At 41.4% G+C, this 25,556-nt stretch overlaps 1 protein-coding gene across 2 annotated transcripts in view; it reads left to right on the plus strand.

Annotated features, from left to right (window-relative positions):
• Nucleotides 1–10,318: 10,318 nt before the first annotated feature.
• Nucleotides 10,319–25,556, plus strand: part of LOC148014351 (glucan endo-1,3-beta-glucosidase 1-like) — a 44,130-nt gene continuing 28,892 nt past the window's right edge. The window contains exons 1-3 of one of the 2 annotated variants that reach the window (XM_087666435.1): nt 10,319–10,638; nt 10,721–11,068; nt 13,007–13,104. In XM_087666435.1, the coding sequence (XP_087522561.1) occupies nt 10,584–10,638; nt 10,721–11,068; nt 13,007–13,089 (486 nt within the window). In that variant the 5' untranslated portion in view covers nt 10,319–10,583 and the 3' untranslated portion in view covers nt 13,090–13,104. Of the gene's footprint in view, nt 10,639–10,720; nt 11,069–13,006; nt 13,105–25,556 lie in introns of those variants that run through there. The other variant, XM_087666434.1, reaches the window with a different exon arrangement.

Raw genomic sequence — 25,556 nt, forward strand, 5'->3', positions numbered from 1 at the left:
GTGAGAACCACTCCACATTTGGACCCATGGACTAGGATCTGCACAAGAGTTGCATGCACTTAAGAAATGGTCATGAGCTTTGTACTCTACCTATTAGCAAGGAGCCAAGCCCTAGTCACACTCTTGACCTAAAAAATGCACTTGTTCATGACCTCATAAATCACATCATCAACCTAGTTAGCTTAAAGACCATGAGGACTACATCCAACACCTTGGATAACTTGAGAGGTAGCCTTGATGATTTCCAAGCCCCATAATCAATAGCTTCCAACAAGCTACAAGCTTCAATGTTTCAAACATGACTCCCAAAGCATTGCAATGGAAGCTAGTAGAGATGAAAGGATAACGGACACTTGCCCTCAATTGCTTAGTTGATCTCAACAATAACATCAATGGCCACCATGCAAGCAGACATTAGGAGAGATTTGGACTCAAGTTTGGGCCTTATAATATTTTTCACCTCAGCATAGAGAGAGATAATTCAAAAATCATTAAAAATGACAAAAATTTAAAAAATTTTAACATTTTCTCTTTACATCTTGTATCTAGATTAATTGGGATTACGATGTAGTCTCTTTTTATCAAAAGATGAGTCAAAGACAACATTGTGAAGCCTTGAGTTGTGCCCACCACATTACATTTTGAAACTTTCCATGTATTCTCTCTCATTTTTTAAAGAAACTTCACAAATATCATAAACAAGGATGGTTGGGGCCAAATCAACATCACAAACGAAGATGGCTAGGATGGAATCAACAGGGATGGCTAGGGCCCCAAATCAACATGACAAATGGAGATGGCTGAGGTGGAATCAACATCACAAATGGAGATGGCAGTGCTCAAATCATCATCAAAGTGATATAGGAGAGAGATATATCACCTCCATGTAGAGCTTGATCATGAGTACGAGTCATTAAGGAAAACAAACCCTATCTCATGTCTTCAACATCCAAAGAATTGTGTAGGTTACGAGGAAATGTCAGAGAGAGAACTAGGGAGAGAAGAAGAGGAGAGAGAAAGACTGCAGAGGAGAGAGAAAGACTGCAGGAAGAGAGAGAAATAGAGTGATGAGGAGAGAGAAAGACTAGAATTGGAGAGAGAAAGACAAGAAAGATGAAGAAGCCATGGAAGCTTGGAGCAAGAAGGGAGAGAAAGTTTGTAAATGTATTGATATGTCAAAAAGATGTGTAAAATTACAACTTCTCTCCTTATATACTAGTGTCAATGTGACATGGCATATTAATAGCATTCTAAGTATTCCCAGCTTCTTACAATCCATCCCTTCCCAAAAGTTTTTGTCCTCAAAAACAAACCTAGAAAGAACTAAAGAAAAGATGGATAGAACAGAGTACTACTCTGTTTTACAGCTTTACAAATGGGAAATGAGTGAAGAATTATCATTACAAGGGCTGATTATGAAGAACGGAAAGAGAACTCCACTATATACATGATTTGAAGAACTTTAGAAGCCATTGGAGCCATAGAATCTTCAACAATTAGTTCCAGAAGAAAGTAGACAGCTTGCTAAAATAACAGTCCCTGCTGGACCAAATCTGCCATAACTTTTGATAGAAGTGTCCAAATGAGGTGTACCACATATCAAAACGAAGCCTTGAAGAGTACTTTAAGCTCATGTAGATAGCTCAATTCTGAAAATGAAGTACGACAAAAACTGTTCTAAAACAGCGTGCTGTCCTGAACCAGTCTGCACCAATACTAGCTCCATAAGCAATAGGCTTCAGCCACCAATGTATCCTTCAAATATGGATACTCATCCAATATTGAATCAGGTCTCCAAGAAGCCTCTTCAGAGGGTAAACCTCTCCATTTAATCAAATCCACAATAGAACGTGATCGAAGCTTCTTCTCACGCTGACCTATAACAGCCTCTGGGATGTACTGAACGATACCATCTTCATCAATAGGTGGCAGCTCATCAACTAAATCCACTGGATCACCATAATAGGGCTTGAGCTGACTAACATGGAAGACGTTATGAATCTTTGTAGAAGAGGGAAGCTCTAGTCTGTAAGTGTGAGGGAGTGAGTGTGTGTGGGAGTGAGGGATCAAAGGGTGAAGCTCTTCACCATCTCCTCTTCTTCTCTTCTCTTCTCTTCTCTTCTCTTCTCTTCTCTTGCGCGCGTGGCTATGGAGGATGGAGCTTGGAGATGGAGGATGCTTGAGGATGCTTGAGCTAGCATCAAGAATCGTGGAGCTACCGGAGTGCAAGAGAGAGGAGGGTACTCGATCAAGTATCAAGGTAAGCTCACTACACTCGTAGGATCGATGGCACGTCGGCTAGGTGAGAGATAGCCATTAGAGCTCGCTTGGAACGCTTGAAACAATAAGCGGTCCGTGGGTCTTGGCGGTTGAGCGAAAGCTCCCACAATACCTGATTGCAAAAGTTAACAAGGGTAAATTCATTGCTATTGATGTATAATAAGTGCTCTCTTGTGCTACCAGATATAGCTTGTATCAAGCAAATGCGGAGTGCCCACAATCTTAAGTTAGACAAGTATTGCATACAACCTTCGATTACAAACACAATTGCATGAAATCAATTTAAGCTAATTTAGAGCTGCAATAATCTTCAATCACAAAACATAATTGTATAATTTTACTCTTGAGTTACATTGGCATTGCATATAATCTTCAATTAAATTACACAATTGTATAATATCGTTTACTCATTGTAAAATGTAACATACATTGCATTGAGTTGTTACTCATTCAGTTTAAAAATGCAAGAACATTGCAATATGTTTTTTAAATACACATATGTGGGGACATTGTCTAGCCAAATACATGACCTAAATGCCCATCCCATCAAACAATACCAAATAATTAATGTGTTAGGACATTATGAAGCCAAATATATGACCAAAGTCCTATCACTTTGTTTTTTCATATGGAGCCTATTAGGATACTATCTAGCCAAATTCATGACCAAGTGCCCGTCCATACCCAATGAGAATGGGGCAATGTCACAATCAAAATGATACCTCTATATGAGTTCATGATATAGTGTCAAGTTGATTGTGATATACTTGTCAAAAGATACTCACTTGCCAAATTTATGAGACAGTGCTTATTCGACAAGCACCTTTTAGCCCTCTCCCCCCCCCCCCCACACACACACACGCACACGCACATCATGAGATAGAGGTATTGTGATATGTATTTATCAAATACACAACACATGACAATCCAGGTGTCCCACATGACAACACAACACATATCTACACAAAGACTCTCACATACAAGTAATGCATGACAAGGAAGAACCACCTCATGCCATGCATAATGCATGCCAATTGGTGACCTCACCCTTGCCACACTCCTCTAAGCTTTTTCCCTCTTCTCCACACATACATGGAAGCTCTATCAAAATCCACAAAGATTTTTTCACTTTTTTCTACAATATATTAAAATGCACCGAGTTTTTCCTCTCTTCTTCATAATCATGTGAAAGCTCTACCAAAGACTACTGAGCTTTTTCTCTCTCTCTTTATTATCACATGAAAATAGCTTTTTCCTTATTTGCCCCCCATTGTGTGGAATATTTGTTAAATTTACTCCAAAATGATGGTCCTTAAGCGACATTACAAAGGAAAGGAGGTCATCACATAGAAGATACTTCTGGAGAACTTGAAAAAGATGCTCCATCAATGGGCTCAAAAGACATCATTGAGGATATAGATCATATCATACCAAGTTGCAATAATTGGGTTTGAGTTATTTTTTAATAATTAGTTTTGTTTTTCTAGTTAAAAGGGTTGCTTTAGTTTGTTGATTGGAAAGAATTGTATTCATTGCTTAGGTGTATTTGCTTTATGATTGTGCTTGTGGATTCATAAGAAGATTTCAGAGGATATATGAATTTTAGAGGATATGTGGTTGTTGGATCCATGGGACTAACAGAAAGAGGATATATGGCTATTGAGTTCATGAGACTAGTGGAGGCATCGACAATTGGACTCGCTCCAAGGTCCAATGGAAATATTGAATTGATTGAGATAAAACTTGGAATGGCATTGCTTGGTGTCTAGGGCCAAGAGCTAAGTAGTGAGAAAGGCAAGAATGTTGTTGTTGCATCACCTTGGATGGAAGAGCTTAGGTGCAAGCAAGAAGGCCAGGGAGCCTGGTCATGCAGTGTACAGAACAAGGTGATGTGGCCTATGATGGTGGCAGAGACAAAAAATAATCAATAACATATTATGGGATAATGGCATGATTTATAAAACAAATCGAAATAAAGTGGTGCTAGAGCCTCAAAAAGCTTCAAATATTAATTTGCTACTTTTAAAGCTATTGCCTTGGTCTTTGCTTTTTATTTCCAATAGCCACTATTTACTTATTATTTTTAACAATCGTTAGTTTTTATATTTGTTATTTCTAGTAGGTTTGGTGTGCCTTTCATCTTTTCTATACTATATAGGTTCCTCTTTAGCATTGGTAACTTTGTTTCCTCCCTTTTTATTAAAATTGATAGCATAATCAAAGCCTCGTTGATTCAATGCATGGTACAAATATTTATCAAGTCTGATTCTTCATTAATCCACCACATATACATGCAGTACACATTTGTGTGTGTGCACAAGCATGTGTTTGAATTCATTAAATGCATTTTTAGTATAAAATTCATCACTATTATTTGTAATGCAATAGTCCTCACTCCTCCCATTCAAATATCATGCAATCATAACCTATTGTGCAAAGCAATAATAGGAACAACTCTAACTCCCTACTCCAACTATGAGGCCCCTTGACTCCTCCCTCCACACCTCACTTTCCAACCATGTTGCATGATTTGCCGCTATCACCTAGTTATCCTCCTTTTGTTGTCTCCACTAACTTCATTGAAATCCAACAAACTCAAAGGTACAACTAGTTTGTATTTATAAAAAAACTGTAGCTAATGCAAGGTACAATCATAATACTTAAGAAATAGTTCAAGCTAGATAAAATAGAATTTATGATGATAATAGGGAACACAAATAATAAAAATTTGGGGACAAAATATCAATCTACTTATTTAATATGATGGAGAATTTGCATGACTCCCTTCAACGAAAGGGGTTAGCGGACGATATAGACATGTAATCAAAATTAAAGAAATTTACCAAAATAATGACAATAGTATTGATGAATCACAAATACATAAAATAGAGCTACAAAGCAATAAGCATTGCAAAACATCAACAAAGCTCACACCAAAGAGAAATCTCACAATCCCAAACGTATATAGGCAAATTCCTCAGAACCAAAAGCAAAAAGATGCTTTGGCCATATGTCCTTTCAAGCACATCAATAATGGCCATGACCTTCAAAGAAACTACAATAGCCATTTTTCAACAATCCAATCACATGTACAAATTTCAAGTCCCATTATTTTCTCTTAATTGTATTTGTGGGCACATGGGTTGTGGGGAATTGTGATATACCCACCTATCACCAATGTGAGTCCTTTAGTCTTGACCAAGTGTTAAGGCTCAAAGCATGTCCACCCTCCTAACTATGGGTTTCCCTAAAAGACCAACTAATCTTTGTAAGCACTAGGTAAGAAATACCCAAATAAAGGGGGGATAAATTAATATCCTCCCTCCTCGCTATCTATCTACTCAAACAAACCAAGCCTTGTAAGCATAACGCAAGAGACACTACCAATCCTTTTATGACAAATGGGTAAGAAGTAAATGGAAGAGAGAACGTCATTCTTCTTTTGATGTGAAAAAAGTGTGCAATAAATATTACCTTTCAAGATCTAAACTTTGTGCAATGAAGCTTTTTAATTAAAATCACTTAACAATGATAAAATTCTAGTTCATGTGTAAGATAAATTTTTCGTGCAATTTATACTATACATATTCGATTTAATCAACTCTATTATGAATCATTAATATAGCCTTTACTATCTAGCCTCCATGAACTATATAATCAAACCTATTTTCAAGTATCTTTGTCGTGAAGGATGGGCTCTTTCGAGCTTCCCCCCCTCATAAAGCAATATATGAGACATAAATCTTTGTATTCTTACAAGCTCTAACAACAATGCTACTATATTTTTATTTGAAAATAGTCCATACAAGTGATGGCGTAATGAGAGCACAACTATCTAACTTGTGGTATGGATATCAACATCCCGATGAGCTTTCAAGCTATCCCAAGTAGAGTAGATCGTATCCCAATCTACCTCTCTTGGATCTCGTGTGCCACTGTAAGAAAGAAACATAAGCTTGTTAACATTCTCCAAGCTCAATCGATTGCGGTCATTTGACTTGACACAGTTCATCTTGGAGAATCCCATTTCACAATTGACTGTGCTTGCAACAATGACCAAGAAAGCATGCCAAAGCTTCTTCATCTCACCAAAAGACTGATCCTATTCAATATAATGTGCACAAAACTGCCATGCCATATGCATACTCTTTCCAGGACATGCTCTCTTCAAATTTGCCATGAACTCTTCATATTGCAATTTACACATGTTCACGTTCACTATTTCTCCAAACTTTTCCAACAATGGCCTAATCCATATAGCACCCATGTTGAAAATACCACGTACATCCTCTCAATAGTCTCTAAGGCTAAATATTGGTAGCCTCAAAAAGTTCCAAGTCACGAAATTAAGCATGCAATGAAGTTATAACACTACAAAGAAACTGTCTTCCAACATCAATATAAGCATCCATTGTGATAAGATCCTTGGTTGTATCTTTATTTCCCAAGACATTGATATGCAATGCATACTTATCTATTAGTTGTACACCATATTGAAACACCATGTAACCATCTTTCACTTGCCCAAAAAATTGAGTAATATGATTAGCACCTCTACCAAACTCACCTACAAGAAAGAGAGCTTGAAGAATATCCATCATAGTCACAAGCTCCATGCCAATTGTGGTAATATCCACATGATCAACTTTGAATTTTTTGTTCAAAACATTCAAATGATGAAGTACATCTGCCAATAAATGAATTAAAAAATGAGCTTTAAAAGAGGTAAATGAGGTATACAAATCACATTTCTTTCGCTTCCAAATTCCTCTTTGTTACTTGCCCACGTGATAACCAACGAATGTCATGCATTCTCAAAATCTCATGGGCTGAAATATGAAACTCTGAAGCAAGGTCCTTTACCTCTTCATGTCTCTTATAAGAGCTATTCACTCATTTATAAGCCTTCTTTACTGCCTTTTCCACAACATCAAAAGTAGGAAATCCACCCAATGCATCTTTTACTGCCAAAGCATCTCTATGTGCAATGCAATGAATTCCAACCAAATGAGGTATGTCTCTGGCAAAACATGCAACCAATCCATTCTCCATGTCATAACATTGCATTCATCAATGGCAAACCCCACTAATTTTGATTTTGATAAACTGTACATGCATAAGAACTTAGAAAGTGCATCATATAAAGCACCTGCAGTTCCATTACTTGTATGAACCAACCTAATGAAATGATTGCATACATGACTAGTTTCTGTCAGATATGTTATACACACAATCATATGATGGTCATTAGAGACATCTGTACTTTCATCTACCATCAAGGAGAATAAAGGACTCTCAATAGTTTCACTTTTAACCATCTCATAAATGTGTATATAACATGCCTCCAAGAAAAGCAAAGAAGGTGTGCATGAAAGGAAGGAGGCATAACAATTCTCAATAGGAACATTTGGCATTCCAAGGAATGCCAATTCCTCAACATTCATTTGAAAATCACACAAAGGCTTATCCCTAATGGAAATGAAATACAAAACTTTCAAAAGCACTTTTACGCGAGATACCTTTTTATCTATTGCATTAGAGTCCATCTTTTCAAGATGCAAGCTCATAGGTATCTTAGATTTCCTTTCTTTTTCAGCCCATAGAAATGCAGCATTCTCATGCTCCTTCGATTTCTCATGAGTCTGTAATGATGGCCTTTGAAGTACTGTACTCCCAACAGTAGCAAAAGCATTACTCATTCAAAATTGTATGCAATAGCTACAAAAAATCCTTTCTTTACCATAAGCATTGTGCAATGAATAACTCCATGGATGCTATGTTTTCCAGTGCTCTTTGTAAGAGTGTTGACCTTTCACTTTTTGAGGTGCACTACCCTCGTAATCTAGGGTAGCATCTACATGAGCAACATAGTGCTCTCTTACCCCATCAAGACTTCTCATAGCATCATCAAAAGAATCCACACTTTCACTTGCATCCCCTATAGGCATGTTAAGATCCAAACTCACATTTATGTGACTAGATGCAGTAGGTGTGTTAGATGTGGACGGAGGTGCAATCGATGAGGCACTTACAAACATGGAATCTCCTTGAGCAATTCGTTTCTTTTGAGCAAGTGCTAGAGATAGAGTCAATTGACTCAATTCCTTTTTAGGATGATCCATATCTATAATATGAATGCAAAAAGTTAAGGTATGCTAAAGTTAGACACTCCAAATAGTAGTGGCAAATACTAGCAATCTTTAAAACTTGAGCATTTAAAATGGTAGAATGTTGAACTCATACTTGTTGAAAGTTTCGATGAATAAGACTTAATTTAAAGTTAGATTGTATACTCTAATATCAATCTACCCTGCAAGGCAAAGATAAAAGTGAATCTCCATTTATGCTTGAAGACCACATGGCACAACACCTCTTCCAATATAATAATCACATTACTTTTGATTAGTTCTGACTCCTAAGAGAAAAAAAGAGAAATATCCATGGTAGTGTGGCACTCTAAGCATCAATGCTCTCTTTCCAAAGAGAGACTCCACTTGGCTACCCTAGTTGAACATTCTTATATAAGTACAAGTAATGGGCCGCCCATGTAAGATCATAATAGTCTTAGATTTTGAAAGTCTCTAAGCTCATGTGAGCTCTTTTATAAATGGATAATATGACAACTTTTTGAGTTATATAGTGAAACTTTGAACTTGAAGTCTTGACTCTACATAGTATATTGTTAAATAAAGCTAAGGCTCAACGACTCACAAGGATTCGTATTGTAGATCGTCCCTATCACAAGGTCCTACTTAGAAGGAGACTTGGTCAAACATCATGGAAATGTAGATAATAACAATGACATGGATGATGGATATGGTAGAATAGTGCACTTGAGCACGGCATGGGTTTCAAGCGAGGGCCTAGGATGGACAGCTTTTGCTAGCTTTAAAACTAACATCTTGAGCCATAGAAAAGCTAACTAGTAACAAGCTTCTAAAGTTCTAAAAGAACTACTCTAGTCTCTAAGTCTAGTCTCTTAGCTTCAAAAAAGACAAATGACATAAGTTATAACTTATAACATGAATAGTAATCACCAATAACTTGTAACTCTGTAAGTACTCTAACCTATATGCATTGTGCAACCTTACAGGTATACCATTTAAGTTAAGGAGCCTTGAGGTGAGTTGTGAGGACTTAGAGTTAGGACTCCAGTCTCCAGGTCTGCCGGCCGTCCAAGAGGCGTGACTCGTGAGGACTTCCAAGACGTGTGAGGGGCCAGGGTGCCAGGTGGCTACTGTCATGTTGTGTGGGTGGCAGCGAGACTGAGGGCCCAGGGGCCAAGGCAGAATGGAATGGTGCTGGGCAGTGAGGGTGGAATCGTGCTGTGGGCAGCAATTGAGGGGCCAGCCTTTAGGGCGCTGGGTGCCAGGGTGGTTGCTGGAGCCAAGTGTGGTGAGCGCCGGGCAATGAGTCGTGACTCACGACTCCACTAGTGGACCAGGTGGCAGTCATCGATGGGCCACGGTGACTCATGATTCACTAGTGACATTGACCAGTCGGTCGAGTCCTACTACTTAGGATGGATCATGGCGGTCCGCGATTCCGTTGGTTAGCTCCACCTTGGAAGTTGGGTTGGCGTCGTGGTGACCAAGAGAGGGCTTCAGGGACTAGCAGGCTCTTGCTCGACACTCGAGCCTTGTAGGCAATGGTGACAGGTCACAAGTGCATGAGGCTGAAGCTACAGGCGGTAGGTCACGACTCACGACCGAGACGAGTGCTGTAACATGTCGATTTCAAGAAGATGATGAGGGGACTTGGGAGGGTTTTGATTTTCGAGTTAAGACTTTAGAGCGTACTATATAGTATAGACTATAATCTATTATTACTAACGCGATAATAGTAGTAAACTAGTAATCTCACTAGTAACCATCGTTCTAACTTAGTATCTAGGTATTGGAGCCCGAGTAATTAGATTAATAAATTTATTTATAATATATTATATTAAAATTTTAGAAAAAAAAGTGCCTTTCACCTGCAATGCTATAAAAATTTTGCCTTTCTTCTAGAAGGGCAAATTTTTTATTTTGCCTTTCAAATGCAGTGCTCGCAATATTTTGGGATTCTCCACCAGGTCAATAATGGCCCAGAAGGGCTGTGCAACCTCCAAAAATGAACACTACGATGATCGGAGTCTGAGCCGAGAGAGAGAGAGAGCGCGCCGATTGAATATGCGAATCAGAGAGAGCCCGGGAGGGGAGAGAGCCTATTGAATATACAAATCAGAGAGGCCGGGACCGGTCCGCCCGGGAGTCGGGACTCACAGAGAGAGAGAGAGAGAGAGAGAGAGAGAGAGAGAGATTATGATGTTCCTGTTATTAGGTCTTCTGCTGCTCAGCTGTGTTGCCAAATCCGTAGGTATGGAACCCATATCGCCAGTTCCTTCAAACCACGAAATTGACAAAGTCGATGCCTCTAATAGGACACTAAATTGTTGCAGCATTTCCATTCGAGCTGGGCATCACGGAGAGCTTCATCCCAGTCTCATGGAACGGTGTGGCAGAGGACAAACAAGGCAGCAGCACCGAGACCAGCGTGTCACCGACATCGTCCTGGTGCGTAGCCAAGCAGACCGCAGATGACTCCACCCTCCAAGCGGCCTTGGACTATGCCTGTGGCCAGACTCCCGCAGACTGTAGACCTATCAAGTATGGTGCTCCTTGCTTCCTCCCTAACACCGTACTGGATCATGCCTCTTATGTCTTCAATAGCTACTACCAGATATATGCCAAAGGTGCCGCTACATGCGATTTTGGAGGTATTGCCGTGGTGAGCACAACTGATCCAAGTGAGTGATACTATCTCATCGCTGACATACCCTTTTACACTCTGCGATTTGAGATTGATGGCATTTCTGAACACAATCCTATTTGACCATTTTTTGTCTGAAATGATTATGTTATCCACTTTCTGATCAACAAACATTATGTGCAACAATGATGCTGGAATAAGCAGTTAGATGCTTGAATGGGCTTATAAAGTTGGATGTGTTTCTCTATGCATTGTGCAATATAGGCCCATGAAAAGTGAGATCTTATCCGGTTTTTCGATGCCCAGAAGGGTGTAAAAATGTTGTTGGATGTCAGAAATAGGTAATAAAAGCTCAACCTTTTACAAAGAGGAGATGAGGTGACAATGATTATTACCACTCATCCTGTTAGCCTGCCTGTGTTAGTTATGTCAGTTTGTCATTTCCTAGTTGTGAGCTCTTGTTAGAGTCTGACGGAGACATAGGAGCTTTGGCAGTTTAGGTGCATTTTCTTTATTTGTCGACTTCCTGTGTGCATTCCTAGGCTAGTTACTGCTTTCCACAGTTTGCCTACACTCGCCAAACATTGTCTTTGTCATTTGGGATTTTCCCAGGGTGTCGTATTCTTTTTTTGGCATTTCTTTCTATGTGACCAGCATTTATTACTGGTCGGCCAGCATTTTTGTTATCCACTGATGTAGGTCAATTAGATTTGGGCATTTATGGTACTTATAGCCAGCCCCGGCAGACACACACACTCTTTAGTCTTCAGTCTTCCCCTTTGCAGGTGCAGACTCTGACACTCCGACTCTCCATTCTTGGTGCTATCATCCTCATTAGCTTGATTTGGTGCCCTCACTGATGCTTTGGGTTGCGTACAGGGACTAATTACTCTATCATCATTGCATCAACATCCTTCTTCAATCATCAGCTTGATCTAGTGCCCTTACTAATGCTTTGGACTGTGTGCAGGGACTGATTAGTCCATCATCATTGTATCAACATTCTTGGTGTTGCCATCGTCATTAGCTTGATCTGGTGCCCTCACTGACGCTTTGAGCTGTGTGCAGGGACTGATTAGTTTATCATCACTGTATCAACATTCTTCTTTAGTTAGTGCAGTATTCTTCCCTCATCTTCTACTCTCTCTCTCTCTCTGTGCTTCTCTTTGTGTTCGTGTTTCTCTCCCATTGTGCATTCTCACATGGTATTAAAGCCTAAGTAAGGACACAGTTTGGAGATTTCTTGCAGAAGAGCATGCTTTTATCATGGAGTAGCCTAGATTTCTCAAACGCAGATTTTTAGTATGTGTTTATTGTGTTAACTACTCTCAAATAGGTGGTCTATTGCCCGTTTGCACCCTGAGGCAGCCAGACAACGGTCTCTAGGGACTAGGTGGTAGCTTTTTGGCATTAGACGGCATCAACTTTTGCGCTTTGCTCAAAATGCAAATATGCCTTTTTGCTGGTGTTCGCTACTTGGTACAGGCATCAACATATTGCTATAGGTGACAATTTCTTGAGACTTGGCGACATTTTTCTGCTGTAGGCGACAGTTCTCTCTGTAAGTGACAGCTTTCTGGTGGCAGGCGACAATTGTTTCTTTGTCATGTTGAGCTAAAAATGCATTAGTTTTACTTAAACAGCCCCAAAACATGCTTAATTAGGAAATAAATCTTGTTTATTTAAAAAGAAACGCGTTCCTAGAGAGTGTTTGTATCCCATAAGCATAAATCTACTTGGGAGGGTTTAAACTTCCTATAAATAGGTATGCTGTCCTCCATTCAGCCTTAATCTCGTTTTTGTAGATTTTAGGTATTTCAGCTTGTTGCCTACACCTCGGATGCGGAGGACATTGCGGTCCAAGCTACCTAGTGTTGTCTACAATAGTTTGGCGCTTGTTTCTAGTCTACCATATATTGTTCGGAGCTGATTTTAGCATGCTGACAGTTGCTACTGGTTTTTCTTGCGTTTTTAGTCTTTCTCTCTCCTGCACTGCGGTTTGCATCAGATCCAGTCTTCCTTGGCTGCGTTTGCTGGTGTTCGATATATGGAGGTTGACTTGCTACGATTCGAGATCCATTCAAAGTACGACACACTCTCAAGCTCATTACTCTTGCCTTGATCTTTAAGATACAGGAGTTCTAGGTATAATATTTATTCACTGCATAGTGTGTTTGCTGCATAAGCATTGTATTTTCAATAGTTATATCATTTCATTCATTCTCTGTGTTCATTGTCTATGAGTTACCCAAACCCTAATTGTGTTTTTGTATCGGTCTGTGCTTTGTAATATGGTGTTATTTGTGTTTCTGTGTTATGGTATTTCTTCACATGATATTAAAGCCGTGTTCTTTGAGAGAAACCTAGGCCTTGATTTGAAAGCTCTACACAAGAAGCAGAAACAATAGAAGGGCTGATGACTTTGAACACTATTTTTGCATCACCTCTCACATCCGAGCCAAATCCATTGAGGAACGAGTCGGAGTGGGCCTCATAGCTTGCTTCACAAGCTCTTGACATGGCCTGACAGACATTGGATTACCATGGAGTTTCACGACCTTACGAGATTACTACATCTGAGTATGATCTTATTTTGATGCATAGAGCCCAATAATAGATAGAAGGTAAGTTAGAACTTAACTCTTTAGATTCAGTGCATTGATCTACTGAACATGCAAGAAGGGTGGAATCTCCACTTAGGACTGGCCATCCGCAAGTGGAAACTGGCATAGAGTACACTTCATTGCCTTCATATTTATTTTCTCTGGTACCAGGAATGTCTACCATTTTAGATTCTGTTAATGATGATTCCCCTTTTTCTATTGGTATGGATGATTTTCATGATAAAGGACTATGCAAAACAATTTTTGGTTTATGAGTAATGAGGAAGAATAATATTTTTTTATGAACTCAAGACTAGGTAAGCAATTGAAACAAGAAACAGTGAGTACTCCTTCCCTTTCTTTTTCTTTAAACAATTTTGTTTTCGAAGGTCATAATGAAGTAGGTGCATCATCATCATCATCATCATCATTTCAATTTAATATATTTAATGGACAAAAGGAACCCACATTATTTTCCACATCTACATCTAGCACAAATCCATTTAATCTCCCTCCCATCCCACCTTATTCCGTTGCCACATCCTTTCAGCCTCCATTAAGTGCACCACATGTTGCATCTCATATAGGATTACATGTATTTTCATTCACCACACGGGGGGGTTTTTCAAACTTAAGTATAGTTGTTAGGATCTCATTTTTTTCTTGGTTGGGTGGTGTTCCACTTTTTCCTCATACACTTTTGAGATAATTGCAACCTGGGTATTTTTCCCAGTCTCTCTTTAGTGTGGATCAGTTGGTGCTACAGTTTGCCTCCATGGCATTACCTAGTGGATCCTCTAGTCATTATGCTGTGTCCCAACTAACATTTGGACAAGGCTTATATGTCTCAATGCCTCCACCTCCATCGACACCTTATGAAAACATTCATGTTCGAGTGCCTATGCATCAATCGGCACTCATTGGACACTCAACCTATTTCTGCCTACCCATCTCTTCCTTCTCCTCCTTCTTATCAGACACCTCCACCACTACCACCACCACTATCTTATCCTCCACATCCATCTTACCCCACATTCCCAACACTTCATGGTTTGACCTTATCTTTTGCTAAGCATGCATTCAATGATAAGACTTGTTTTAACGGATCAAACTTTACAACTTGGTCGAACTTGATGAGACATGTCCTCCACTCGCAAAACCTATGGGATCTTGTGCAGGGGTTGGAAACCCAACTCGATCCTGCACTTGTTCCATACGAGGTCGTCTGCTCATGGAAGGGTAGGAATGCCTCCGCTATTGTTGAGTTGATGCAGGGCTTATTGCATGAGTTTTATTCTCAGCTTCAGCATTTTGTCTTAGTGTCAGAGCAATGGGTATACTTGACTGACTGCTATGCGGCTTGGGATAGGACCTGTCAAATAAATCTTGACCATGAGCTTTTGAACTTCAAAATCTTTGATTGGGATTACTTGAGAGTCAAGTTGACTGAGTATCGACGTTTCCTTGTCGAATTCTTCACTACAGGGACTTCTAAGTTCTTTGATGATTAGGTCACATTGTTTCTTAACAAGTTGCCGTGTAAATACTTTAATTTTGTGCAATAAGTGGTTTCTTTGTTCAATTCACCCACATTCTATGAAATTGAATGTCAGCTATTGTGTTAAGCTTGGCTGTTTGATCAGTTTCATATGAATAATCCCTTAGAGAGGGCTCTTATTGCTCATTCTTCGAAGGGGCAGCAAGGGAAAGGTAAACCAAATCAAACTTGAAATCAAAATCAAAATAACAAACACGCAGGGAAATCATAATGAAACTCCCAGTCTCAACTCAAACTCGAGTAGCAGAATATACCTAAGAAGAATAGGTATTGCCAACATTATCAAAAGGCTGGACATTTTGACGAGTGTCAATTGAAGGCAAGAGGCACAACTCTAATTGGGCAATCCCCCTTAGGGGAGGCAGAGTGATGGCAAGGGGTAGTGGAAAGGTCAAACCCATACTGCCACCGGTCAACCATCTCAGTTGACAACGTTCTCAACTCAAGAGGGTGTGTCTGACTGGTTTGTAGAGGCCCAATCATCTTCGTAGAGATGTTCGATGCGAGTCTCGTCCACATTTGTGAGTTGCCTCCTGACATGGTTACCGCGGGTAGAGTCCCACTCGTCACAGCCGAGCATTTCAGTACCTGTTTGGATTGTGGCCAGTGGAGCTACACATCACATGACTCCTATAGAGGACATCTTCCGTACCCGAGCCCTTGCAGCAGGGTGGGTCCGTGTAGGAAACAACTTCTCAGTCAAGATCCAGACTCAAGGTCGTGTTAGTTTTTCCACTGACAAGGGCTCGGATTTTGGCATTGTTGGACAATGTATATACTATGTCTCTTAGCTTGGGGTGAACTTGTTATTTGTTCAGCAGCTTTGAAGTTTGTTGGTTGGGGCGAGCAGTTTTCTTTGTAACGACTACAGTCGAGGTCCTTGACTCTCAGATTGGTTTAGTGATTGCTTGTGGTGAGGCACATCCTAATGGCCTATACCACATGACCCATTTTCTTACCAAGTTGACAGCCAAGGGCTTTGTGTTCCATAGCTTTCAAACACTAGCTACATCTTGGGAGCCTACGAACTATGAGCATCTTTGGCATTTCCACCTAGGACATCTTGGCTATGACTCTCTTTATGAGTTGTCTCGCCGTGAGATGGTTGAGAGCCTTTCTCGCCTGAAGCTAGCTCAAGATGTCTGTGGAGCACGTTAGCTCAGGAAGCAGCACTGTATCCCATTTCCTCAACAGTCTACGCACAGAGTTGAGACATCTCTTAGATTGATTTATGTTGATCTTTGTGGGCCAACATTCACTGTCGCCTTGAACGGTGCGCTGTACTTTTTGATAGTGGATGATCATTTGAGATACATGTAGGTGTACTTTCTCAGCATAAGTCCGATGCTTTCACATATTTCTTTGCTTGGGTACTCTTGGTTCATAACAAGACAGTCGTTGTGTTGGTTGCATGAGGAGTGAGCGGTGGTGAATTCATCTCCCACGAGTTTTTCGAGTTTCTATAGTCGCATGGCATTCCTTGCTAGCTTACTTCTACCAATTCTCGCTCTTAGAATGGAGTCATAGAGCATTGGAATCGAATAGTCATGGAAATGGTACGCTCTATGTTATTCGTAGTAGAGCTCCTTGAGTGCCTTTGGGTTGAGGTTGCTAACAGTGCGGTGTATATTCTCAACCAGTACTCGATTGCGGCTCTTCCTCAGAAGATCGCGTACGAGGTATTCTTTGGCTCTTGGTTTGTCGTATCCCACTTCAGAGTCTCCGGGTGTCATGTATACACACATATGCCCAATGATAAAATAGGGAAACTTCTTTGGTTAATTCATACTAGGCTAGACTTAGCTTACTCAGTCAACATTCTTAGTTAGTATTTCATAGTACCTAGGATGTCACATTGGATTGCATGTCTTCATGTGTTGCATTATTTATGGTGTACTTATTCTTATGGTTCTAGTTTATGCTTGCAGGTGTACACTAATTTTGATTGGGCAAGAGATCCTGACACCTGACGTTCCCATGGGGGCTACCTTTTCACCTTAGACACGGCTTCCATTTCTTGGTCTAGTCGTAAGCAAGAGACGACGGCGGCTTCCACGACCAAGACTGAGTATAGGCTCTCTTCGATGGCACCATTGAGGCCATCTACTTGAGGAGTTATTGGCGGAGCTTCACTTTCCTTGTGACTCTTTCACTGTTGTCTATTGCGATAACTAGAGTGCCATTGCCTTTGTGAACAATCCGGTCATCACACCACGGACGTGGCATGTGGGAGTCCACTTCCTCTTTTTCAGAGAGCAGGTTGAACTAGGCACCATCCGTCTAGAGTTTGTGCCTTCATCAAACAATTTTGCATAACATTTTGACCAAAGCGGTCAACTAGCCGGTTCTTCAGTATCTTTTACCCAAGCTTGGCTTGGGTACACCCTCCCCTACTTCTTGAGATTGACGGGGAGAGGGTGCTTCCCTCTTGCTTTTCCTTTTAGTTTGAGAGGGGGCGGCTACTTCTCTTGATAGTGATAGTGATGATGCTTAACAGTTTTTTCACATTCATTCATTCATTCATTTATTCTTTTGTATTGTACTTATGGACATTTGTAACTTTATCCACACTGTCCGAATGACATGATTATAAAAGGGCACTTGGGTAAATGAACAATTCCCTTGTGAGGGCACTGTCCAAGTGGCGCCGTTGCATTGCATTCTGTTCATGTAAAACATGCATCTGTGCTCACTTATCCCTTGTCAGTCTTTTGGAGTGGTCGACTTTGGATCCACCATATTCGTGGCATTGCACATGGCAGTTTCCAAGGCAGTTCTTCCTAGCTTGCTTGCTTTATATCTTTGCTATATTTGTGTCACCCATACCTTAGCCATTTTCTTTCTTCACCAACACCCAGTACTGGTAGGGACATTATGCTTGTTTTGTGAAAGTCTTGGGCTTGACTGTCCCTTATTACTCTCCCCTTTAGGGCATGGATACTCAATAGAATGAAAACTGATTTGAAACCCACTTAATGTTAAATCTATCAAAACTACAAAGCTCTCAAAAAAAAAAAAAGATAAAAAGAAAAAGAAAAAAGCCCATAGTTGATTCCATCCGCTTTTGTAGGACTTAGTAGGCCACTAGGCAGCCGACGTGCACCCTTTGTCCAATGCTTTGGCCTCTCTGGGGTGGTCACTTGGGCTCCCTTGGTAAGATAATCATTACCTCTGTAGTCTTAGTAGGCCATTGGGTAGCCGACATGCACCCTTTGTTTGATGCTCTAGTTGCTTTGGGGTGGGACGCCTTGGGGTAAAAGATAAATTAATAAAAAGGGGCTTGGCTAGCCTACTTCTCATGGCACCTTGTTGGGCCTGAGAGAGGATGTTGAGATAAAAATACATTAGCTTCACTTAAACAGTCCCAAAACATGCTTAATTAGGAAACAAACCTTGTTTATTTAAAAAGAAATGCTTTCCTAGAGAGTGTTTGTATCCCATAAGCATAAACCCACTAGGGAGGGCCCAAACTTCGTTTTTGTAGATTTCAAGTATTTCAGCTTGCTGCCCACATACCGAACGCAGAGAACATCACGGTCCAAGCTGCCCATTGCTGTCTACAACAGTTTGGCACCTCTTTCCAGCCTACCACACACTATTCGGAGTTGATTTCAGCATGTTGACTGTTGCTGCTGGTTTTTCCTGCGTTTTTAGTCTCTCTCTCTCTCTCTCTCTCTCTCTCCTGCAGCTTGCGTTTGCTGTTTTCTCTCTTGCAGCTAGTGTTTTTAGTCTTTCTCTCTCATGCATTGCCGTCAGCATCGGATCTAGCCTTCCTTGGCTGCGTTTGCTAGTGTTCGACATGCGGAGGTTGCTTTGCTCCGATTCAGGATCTGTTCAGAGTACAACACTCTCTCCAGCTTATTGCCCCTACCTTGATCCTTGAGATACATGAGTTTGAGGTACAATATTCGTTCATTGCATAGTGTGTTTGTTGCATGAGCATTGTATATTCAATAGTCATATCATTTCATTCATTCTTTGTATTCATTGTCTCTAAGTTATCCTAACCCTAACAGTGTTTTTCTATCAGTTTGTGCTTTGTCGTACGGTGTTATTTGTGTTTTTGTGTTAGGGTATTTCTTCACATGTCAAATCCCGCTTTTTGGGTGATTGTAGGTTCAAAGATGTCTTACTAGTTCACAAGCTTTGATGACTTAGAGGAGGAGCTTCTTTCTAGAGACTCTTTTGAGCGAAGAGGCGATTCTTGTGCTTATATTCGGCATGAGGAGTTACCGACCTATCCCCCTTCTATTCATTTTTTACAGAAGGCTTCGTTCTCAGTGAAGATATCGTCCTTGATATCTTTGGTGTAGGTGCCTGTCTTACCTTCATTACCCAAAGAAGACAAACTCGATGGTTCGAACTATTCATTGTTGTCATGTAAGGTGAAGTGCATACTTGACACCTTCGATTCTTGGGCTCATTTCAGATTCGATTTCCCATCCTAAGGAGGATCCTATAGATGGAACTTCTATGGATTGTGTAGCCTTGTGGGATTGGCTCAACTCTCAAGTCCGATGCTTTCTTTTTATGAGTTTGCAGGATTCTGTCCTTGTGCATGTTCGTAGTTTGAAGACCGCGGTGGAAGTGTGGACGAAGCTTGTGTCTTTGTATTAGCATAAGACATTTGCCCACAAGATTTCCCTGGAAAAGAAGTTGCGGATGCTTAGTCTTGATGATTCCTCCTGCATGAAGAAGCACATCATGAAGATGGAGCACATGAGAGGTGAGCTTGCATCTCTTGGTTTGATGATATTCTCTGAAGACATGGCTATGATTCTTTCGACTTAGCTGCTCTCTCCTCGGTTCCATATCTTCTACACTAGCCTTACCATATCGAGGACCCGCGAGACCCTCTTATGAAAGAGCTTTCACCACTTGTCTTGGAGCATGACGAGCGACTCAGAGAGGTTGGAGCCGGTGGTTCTGGTTCCACCAAGGCTTTTATTGTAGGTACAGGTGGCGGGAAGAAGGTACATGCCAAGGACAAGAAGTAGGAGGATAAGAAGGATAAGAAGCCGCCCATATGCTTACACTGTGGGAAGGGTGCTCATCTCAAGGAGAAGTGTTGGAAAAAGTACCCCCATTTGAAGCTAAAGGAGAAGGATTTGAAGGATTCAAAGATTGTCCTAGTGGCAATAGAGTGTGTCTTTGTGCATGTATTTGCCGAGGAGGATAGAGCTTTTGCTTCTTCCACTTGGAAGAAGCCTTGGCTCGTTGATAATGGGACCTCTTCTCCAATGACCTATAGGCAGGATTGGCTTTAGGACCGGAGTGCCAAAGGGGGAACCATTACCATTGGCGACAACTCTACAGTTCTCATTTGAGGAGTAGGGACTATTGCTTTATTGCCCAGAAGGTAGTCTTGTTCGGCCAAAGTTCTCTATTTACCGGATTTAGGTTTTAACCTATTATCTATTCATGGTCTTCTATGGCTTGGTATCCGTGTGGTCTTTACATCGGATGTAGTGATAGTGGAGGATGCTTCTACAGGTACCATTCTTTAGACAAGCTCCCAAGAATTATACGCTCACAGACTTAGCTGTGTGGTCTTCCCATGAGCTTGGGCTGCTTTGGCATGCTTGTTGTGGTCATCTTCACTTTGATTCGGTTAGACGGGCTTCTTGGAAGAAGATTGTGGAGGGACTTTTTGATTTCCTTTCTATTCACACTTTGTGTCCTGATTGTTTTAAGGGGCAAGTAGCATAGGCAGCCACATGCCCATGTTGCCACTAGGAGGGCTTCTAGCTTGCTTGAGTTGGTTCACACCGACCGTTGCGGACCTATGGGCATGGCCTCCCTTGGGAAGGCCAAGTATTTGAAAATTGGTGTTGATTTTAGACGATTTTGGTCATTATGTGTGGCCTTTCTTTTTGGAGTACAAGAGTGAGACGTACTCCCATTTCTTCGAGTGGAAGGTGTTTGTGGAGACATAGACTACTTCCAAAGTTGGTGGTGTATGAGTAGATCATGGTGGCAAGCTTACTTCTAATCTCTTTCTTAGCTTTGCACAGATCATGACATTCGGGGGTGGAGTATACCTTTACAGAATAGTGTGGTGGAGGGTGCGAATTAGACCATGCTAGAGATGGCCCGATTGATGTTAGAGCATCGGGGTCTTTTTTATACCCTTTGGGGTGAGGTGGTGGCTATTGCGTTCACATCTGTAACCACTCCCCGACTTTTGCATTACAGGACATGACTCCTTTCTTTGGTCGAAAGCCTTCCGTATCTCATTTTTGTATCTTTGGTTGTGATGCATTTGTCCATGTGGACAAGAAGAAGAGGAAGACGAGGCTTGACTCAAAGTCAAGGAAGCTTATCTTCGTGGGCTACAACACTACCATGTCAAGCTATTGACTCTACAATTCAATGACATGGAAGTTTGAGGTGAGCAAGGATGTGATATTCGATGAGGCTTCAGTCTCGAGGATCCTATTGATGGTTCTATTGTAGGTGATTCTTCGTCGTTTAACTGACCCTCCCTCCTTTAGTTCCACCTCTCCCCTCCAGGTTGCCTCTTTTCACTCCTTCGTCTTTGGCTCCTCCCCCTCGTCCTCTATCCTCTACTTCGGCTTCCCTACCACCTCTGACGGATGCAACTACTTCTACTTCGTCGCATACTTCCACTCCTTCTGCCTCCCTTCCGGAGTCTTCTAGGGATGCTTAGCCATTAATAGTAGGGGAGCCTTCTTTAGATGATGAGATCCCTTTTCTTGGTGAGAGGGAGTCTCTACTTCCGATAGGTGTATTGCAGGTATCGGAGGATATACAGTCTCCCTCATAGTAGGATGAGCCTATTCGGATTCCCCGGTGGTACCAACAACTCATGTAGGATTCAGGCGTTTCTCACTTTTCTGCTTCTCCTCCAGGTAGACGTAGATCAGCTTGCTTACAAGCCTAGTGGAATAGTTCGCTTTGTGTGAACTATGCTCTTATGTAACAGATTCTTCATGCCCATGAGCCTACTACAGTTGAGGAGGCTCGTGCATAGGATATTTGGCATCAGGCCATGCAGGAGGAGCTTGATTCCATTGAGCATAATCAGACTTGGGAGTTGGTTCTGCAGCCTTTAAAGCAAAAGGTGATAGGTGTGAAGGGGGTCTTGGACAAGTACAAAGCTAGACTTGTTGTCAAGGGTTTTACTCAGAGGGTAGGGTTGGACTATTGTGAGACTTTTGCACCTACAACTTGGATATCTACAATTTGAGTTATTTTGGCTCTTGCCACCCACCATTGCTGGTCTGTTTATCAGATGGAAATAAAGTTTGCCTTCTTGAATGTTGTCCTTGAGGAGGAGATTTATGTTTCCTAGCCTCTTGGTTTTCTTGTGCAGGGGAAGGAGGACCATGTCTACAGGTTGTGGAAGGCCCTCTATGGCTTGAAGTAGGCTCCCAGAGCTTGGTATCAGAGGATTGATCGCTTCTTTCTTCAGAGTGGCTTCCATCGCCCCCAACTTATGATCCCAACCTATACTTCTAGGTTGCAGGTGACAGGTGTGTTTTGCTCATCTTGTATGTGGACGATCTTATCATTATAGGGAGCTATACTCAGGAGTTTGATCATACTTGTGAGATTTTGCGACAGGATTTTGACATGACGGATCTAGGGATCCTTTACTTCTTCCTTGGAAAATGGTACACCGGTTGATGTGGTATTAAGCCTGCTTGTTGGAAGGAGGACCTTTCTTTTTCTTTTCATCAATTGTATCTCTCAGAACCTTTCGGCAAAAAACCTTGGAAAAAATCGATTTGCCCTTTTTTTTTTAAAGCTTCAATGGTTTTCAAAAAAGAGGGAGGGGAAGTGTATGCTAAATCCTTTGACACATGATAGAATCGACAATTCTATCAGCGGGTCGATTGCACTTACAACCTAAATGGGAAATCTGATTGCCCTGACTCAGACAAGCAATCAGTCTATCCTATATTACCTCATTCTTTGGATACTCTTTGTTCTAGCATCTTCCAAGCATTAATGAGAGTTTGCAAAAGCATAGTTATATATCTTTATTCAAATCTAGAAAAACAGATTTTATCAGATGGCATCGTGCATTTTTGTTTTGCAGCATAGGTACATTTTTGAGCTTCTCTTGGAGTTTGGTATGGTCGATTGTCGGCCTATTTGCCCCATCGACCTAGAGTTCAAGCTTTTGGCAGCTAGAGTTCCCCTTACAGATGTCACTTGTTACGAGTGTCTTATTGGTTCCTCATGTGGCTTATTCACATCCGCCAAATATTTCTTTTGTTGTGGCTCTATTGTCTTCTTTCATGAAGACTCCCACTTAGGAGCATTGGAGTGTGGCCTTGTGTGTTCTTCGTTATTTACAAGGGACTCGATCTTACGGGATCATGTATGGAGAGGGGGTTACTCTCTCTAGTTGTGATTCTGATTGGGTAGGTGATGTGGATTCATGGAGTTCCACTACAGGTTATGCCTTCTCCCTTGGCTTAGGTGTTATTTCTTGGAGAAGCAAGAAGCAGCCTATCGTGGCCCTTTCTTCCATAGAGGCAGAGTATTGTGCCTTATGTTCTACAGCTATGGAGGTGCTTTATCTTCGCCGCATGTTGGCAGAGCTTGGCTTTCCTCAGCCAGGACCTATAGAGCTACGTGTGGACAATCAAAGTGCTCTAGCTCTGGCCAAGTACCTTGTGTTTCATCTTCACACGAAGCACATCGAGGTTCATTACCACTATGTTTGAGAGCAGATCATGGATTCCGAGATGGCAGTGACCTACTATCCCGTGGAGGACAATGTAGTTGATCTCTTCACGAAGCCTTTGTCCAAGGCTTCTATGCTTCATCACATGAGGTTGTTGGGTCTTTTGATACTCCTAGGATCTGAGAGGGGATGTTAGCCTGCTTGTGGTGTGGTAGTCATGTCAGCCTGTCATCTCCTGGTTGTGAGCTCCTGTCAGAGTTTGACGGAGACATAGGAGCTCTGGCAGTTTAGGTGCACTTTCTTTATTTGCCAACTTCTTGTGTGCATTCCTAGGCCAATTACTCCTTTTCATAGTCTACCTACACTTGCGAGACATTGTCTTTGTCATCTGGGATTTTTTTGGGGTGTCCCCTAAATTTTTTGGCATTTCCTTCTACATGAGGTGCACACTCTGACACTCCGACACTCCACACTCCATACTTGGTGCTGCCATCGTCATCAGCTTGATCTGGTGCCCTCTGATGCTTTGGGCTGCATGTAGGGACTAATCAGTCCATCATCATTGTATTAGCATTCTTCTTCAGTTAGTGTAGTATTCTTCCCTCATCTTCTACTCTCTCTCTCTCTCTCTCTCTCTCTCTCTCTCTCTCTCTTTGCTTCTCTATGTGTTTGTGTTTCTCTTCAGTTGCACACTCTCACACATCCCTCATCATTATTGCTCTCATCTCTAGATTTCGAGTTGATGTGCTCTTGTTGCGATTGCCATCATATTCTTCTTGCTGCCCACTTAGAGTGCTCTTGTGTTTGAGCTGCTGTTCATTGTGTTGCCAGGAGGACACCTGCACTTTGCTGTCATTGCCTGCACAAAGGCTGCCACATCATCCTACAATGCCTTGTAGACTGCATTTTTGCTTCTGCCTGCTGTTGCTCCCCATCACATTACCATCATTAGGAGGAGCTGCTGTGTTTTGGCTGGCATCTAGTTATGCATTGCATGGCTTATTGCTGCATTTGTTGGAAATGGATAGAGAGAGAGAGAGAGAGAGAGAGAGAGAGAGAGAGAGAGAGAGGCATTGATGGTTGCTTTGGGGTGGGATGCCTTGGAGTAAAAATGGGCTTGAGCTTTTCTTCCAGTCCCTTCTTGGTTCTAGTCTTGGGCCCAAGAGGGGATGTTGAGCTAAAAATGCATCACAAATTGATCAGCTCTTCAAAACGGCTCTAAACATGTAAATTACCAAAAGTTTCAATAAACGGTGTGCGATCCTAGAGAGTTTATGTCGCATAAGCAAAGCCCTAATTTGGGAGGATCCTTCTACATCTATAAATAGATAGGTTGCCCACCATTCGATCTCATACCTTGTCTTGTAGGTTTCAACCATCAACTCTCCCTCTAGTGTTTGTCTACCCATTGCAACTATTGCCATGTAATCGCCAATGCTTGGCTCCTTGTCCATTGTTATTGTGGTGCTGTTGGGCCTCTTCCTGAGCATCATACAGCTTGTGTTTACCATAGTGTAGGCCCAATTAGCATCGTCTTCACCTTCCTATGCTGTTGCCTAGATTCCTGCAGCCTTTGGTGATTGGTTGCCATCATTTTCAGGTCGTTGCATTGCTGTGTTTACCAATTTCAGCCCTAGAGACTGCTACATTTTGGTTTCCAGCTTGCTGCCCTTCCACTTTCAGCCTTATCTCAGCTTCAACTAGT

Source organism: Lygodium microphyllum, chromosome 25 (assembly GCF_053477565.2).
Source record: "Lygodium microphyllum isolate KBCC chromosome 25, Lygodium_microphyllum_v1.1.10, whole genome shotgun sequence".
NCBI lineage: Eukaryota > Viridiplantae > Streptophyta > Polypodiopsida > Schizaeales > Lygodiaceae > Lygodium > Lygodium microphyllum.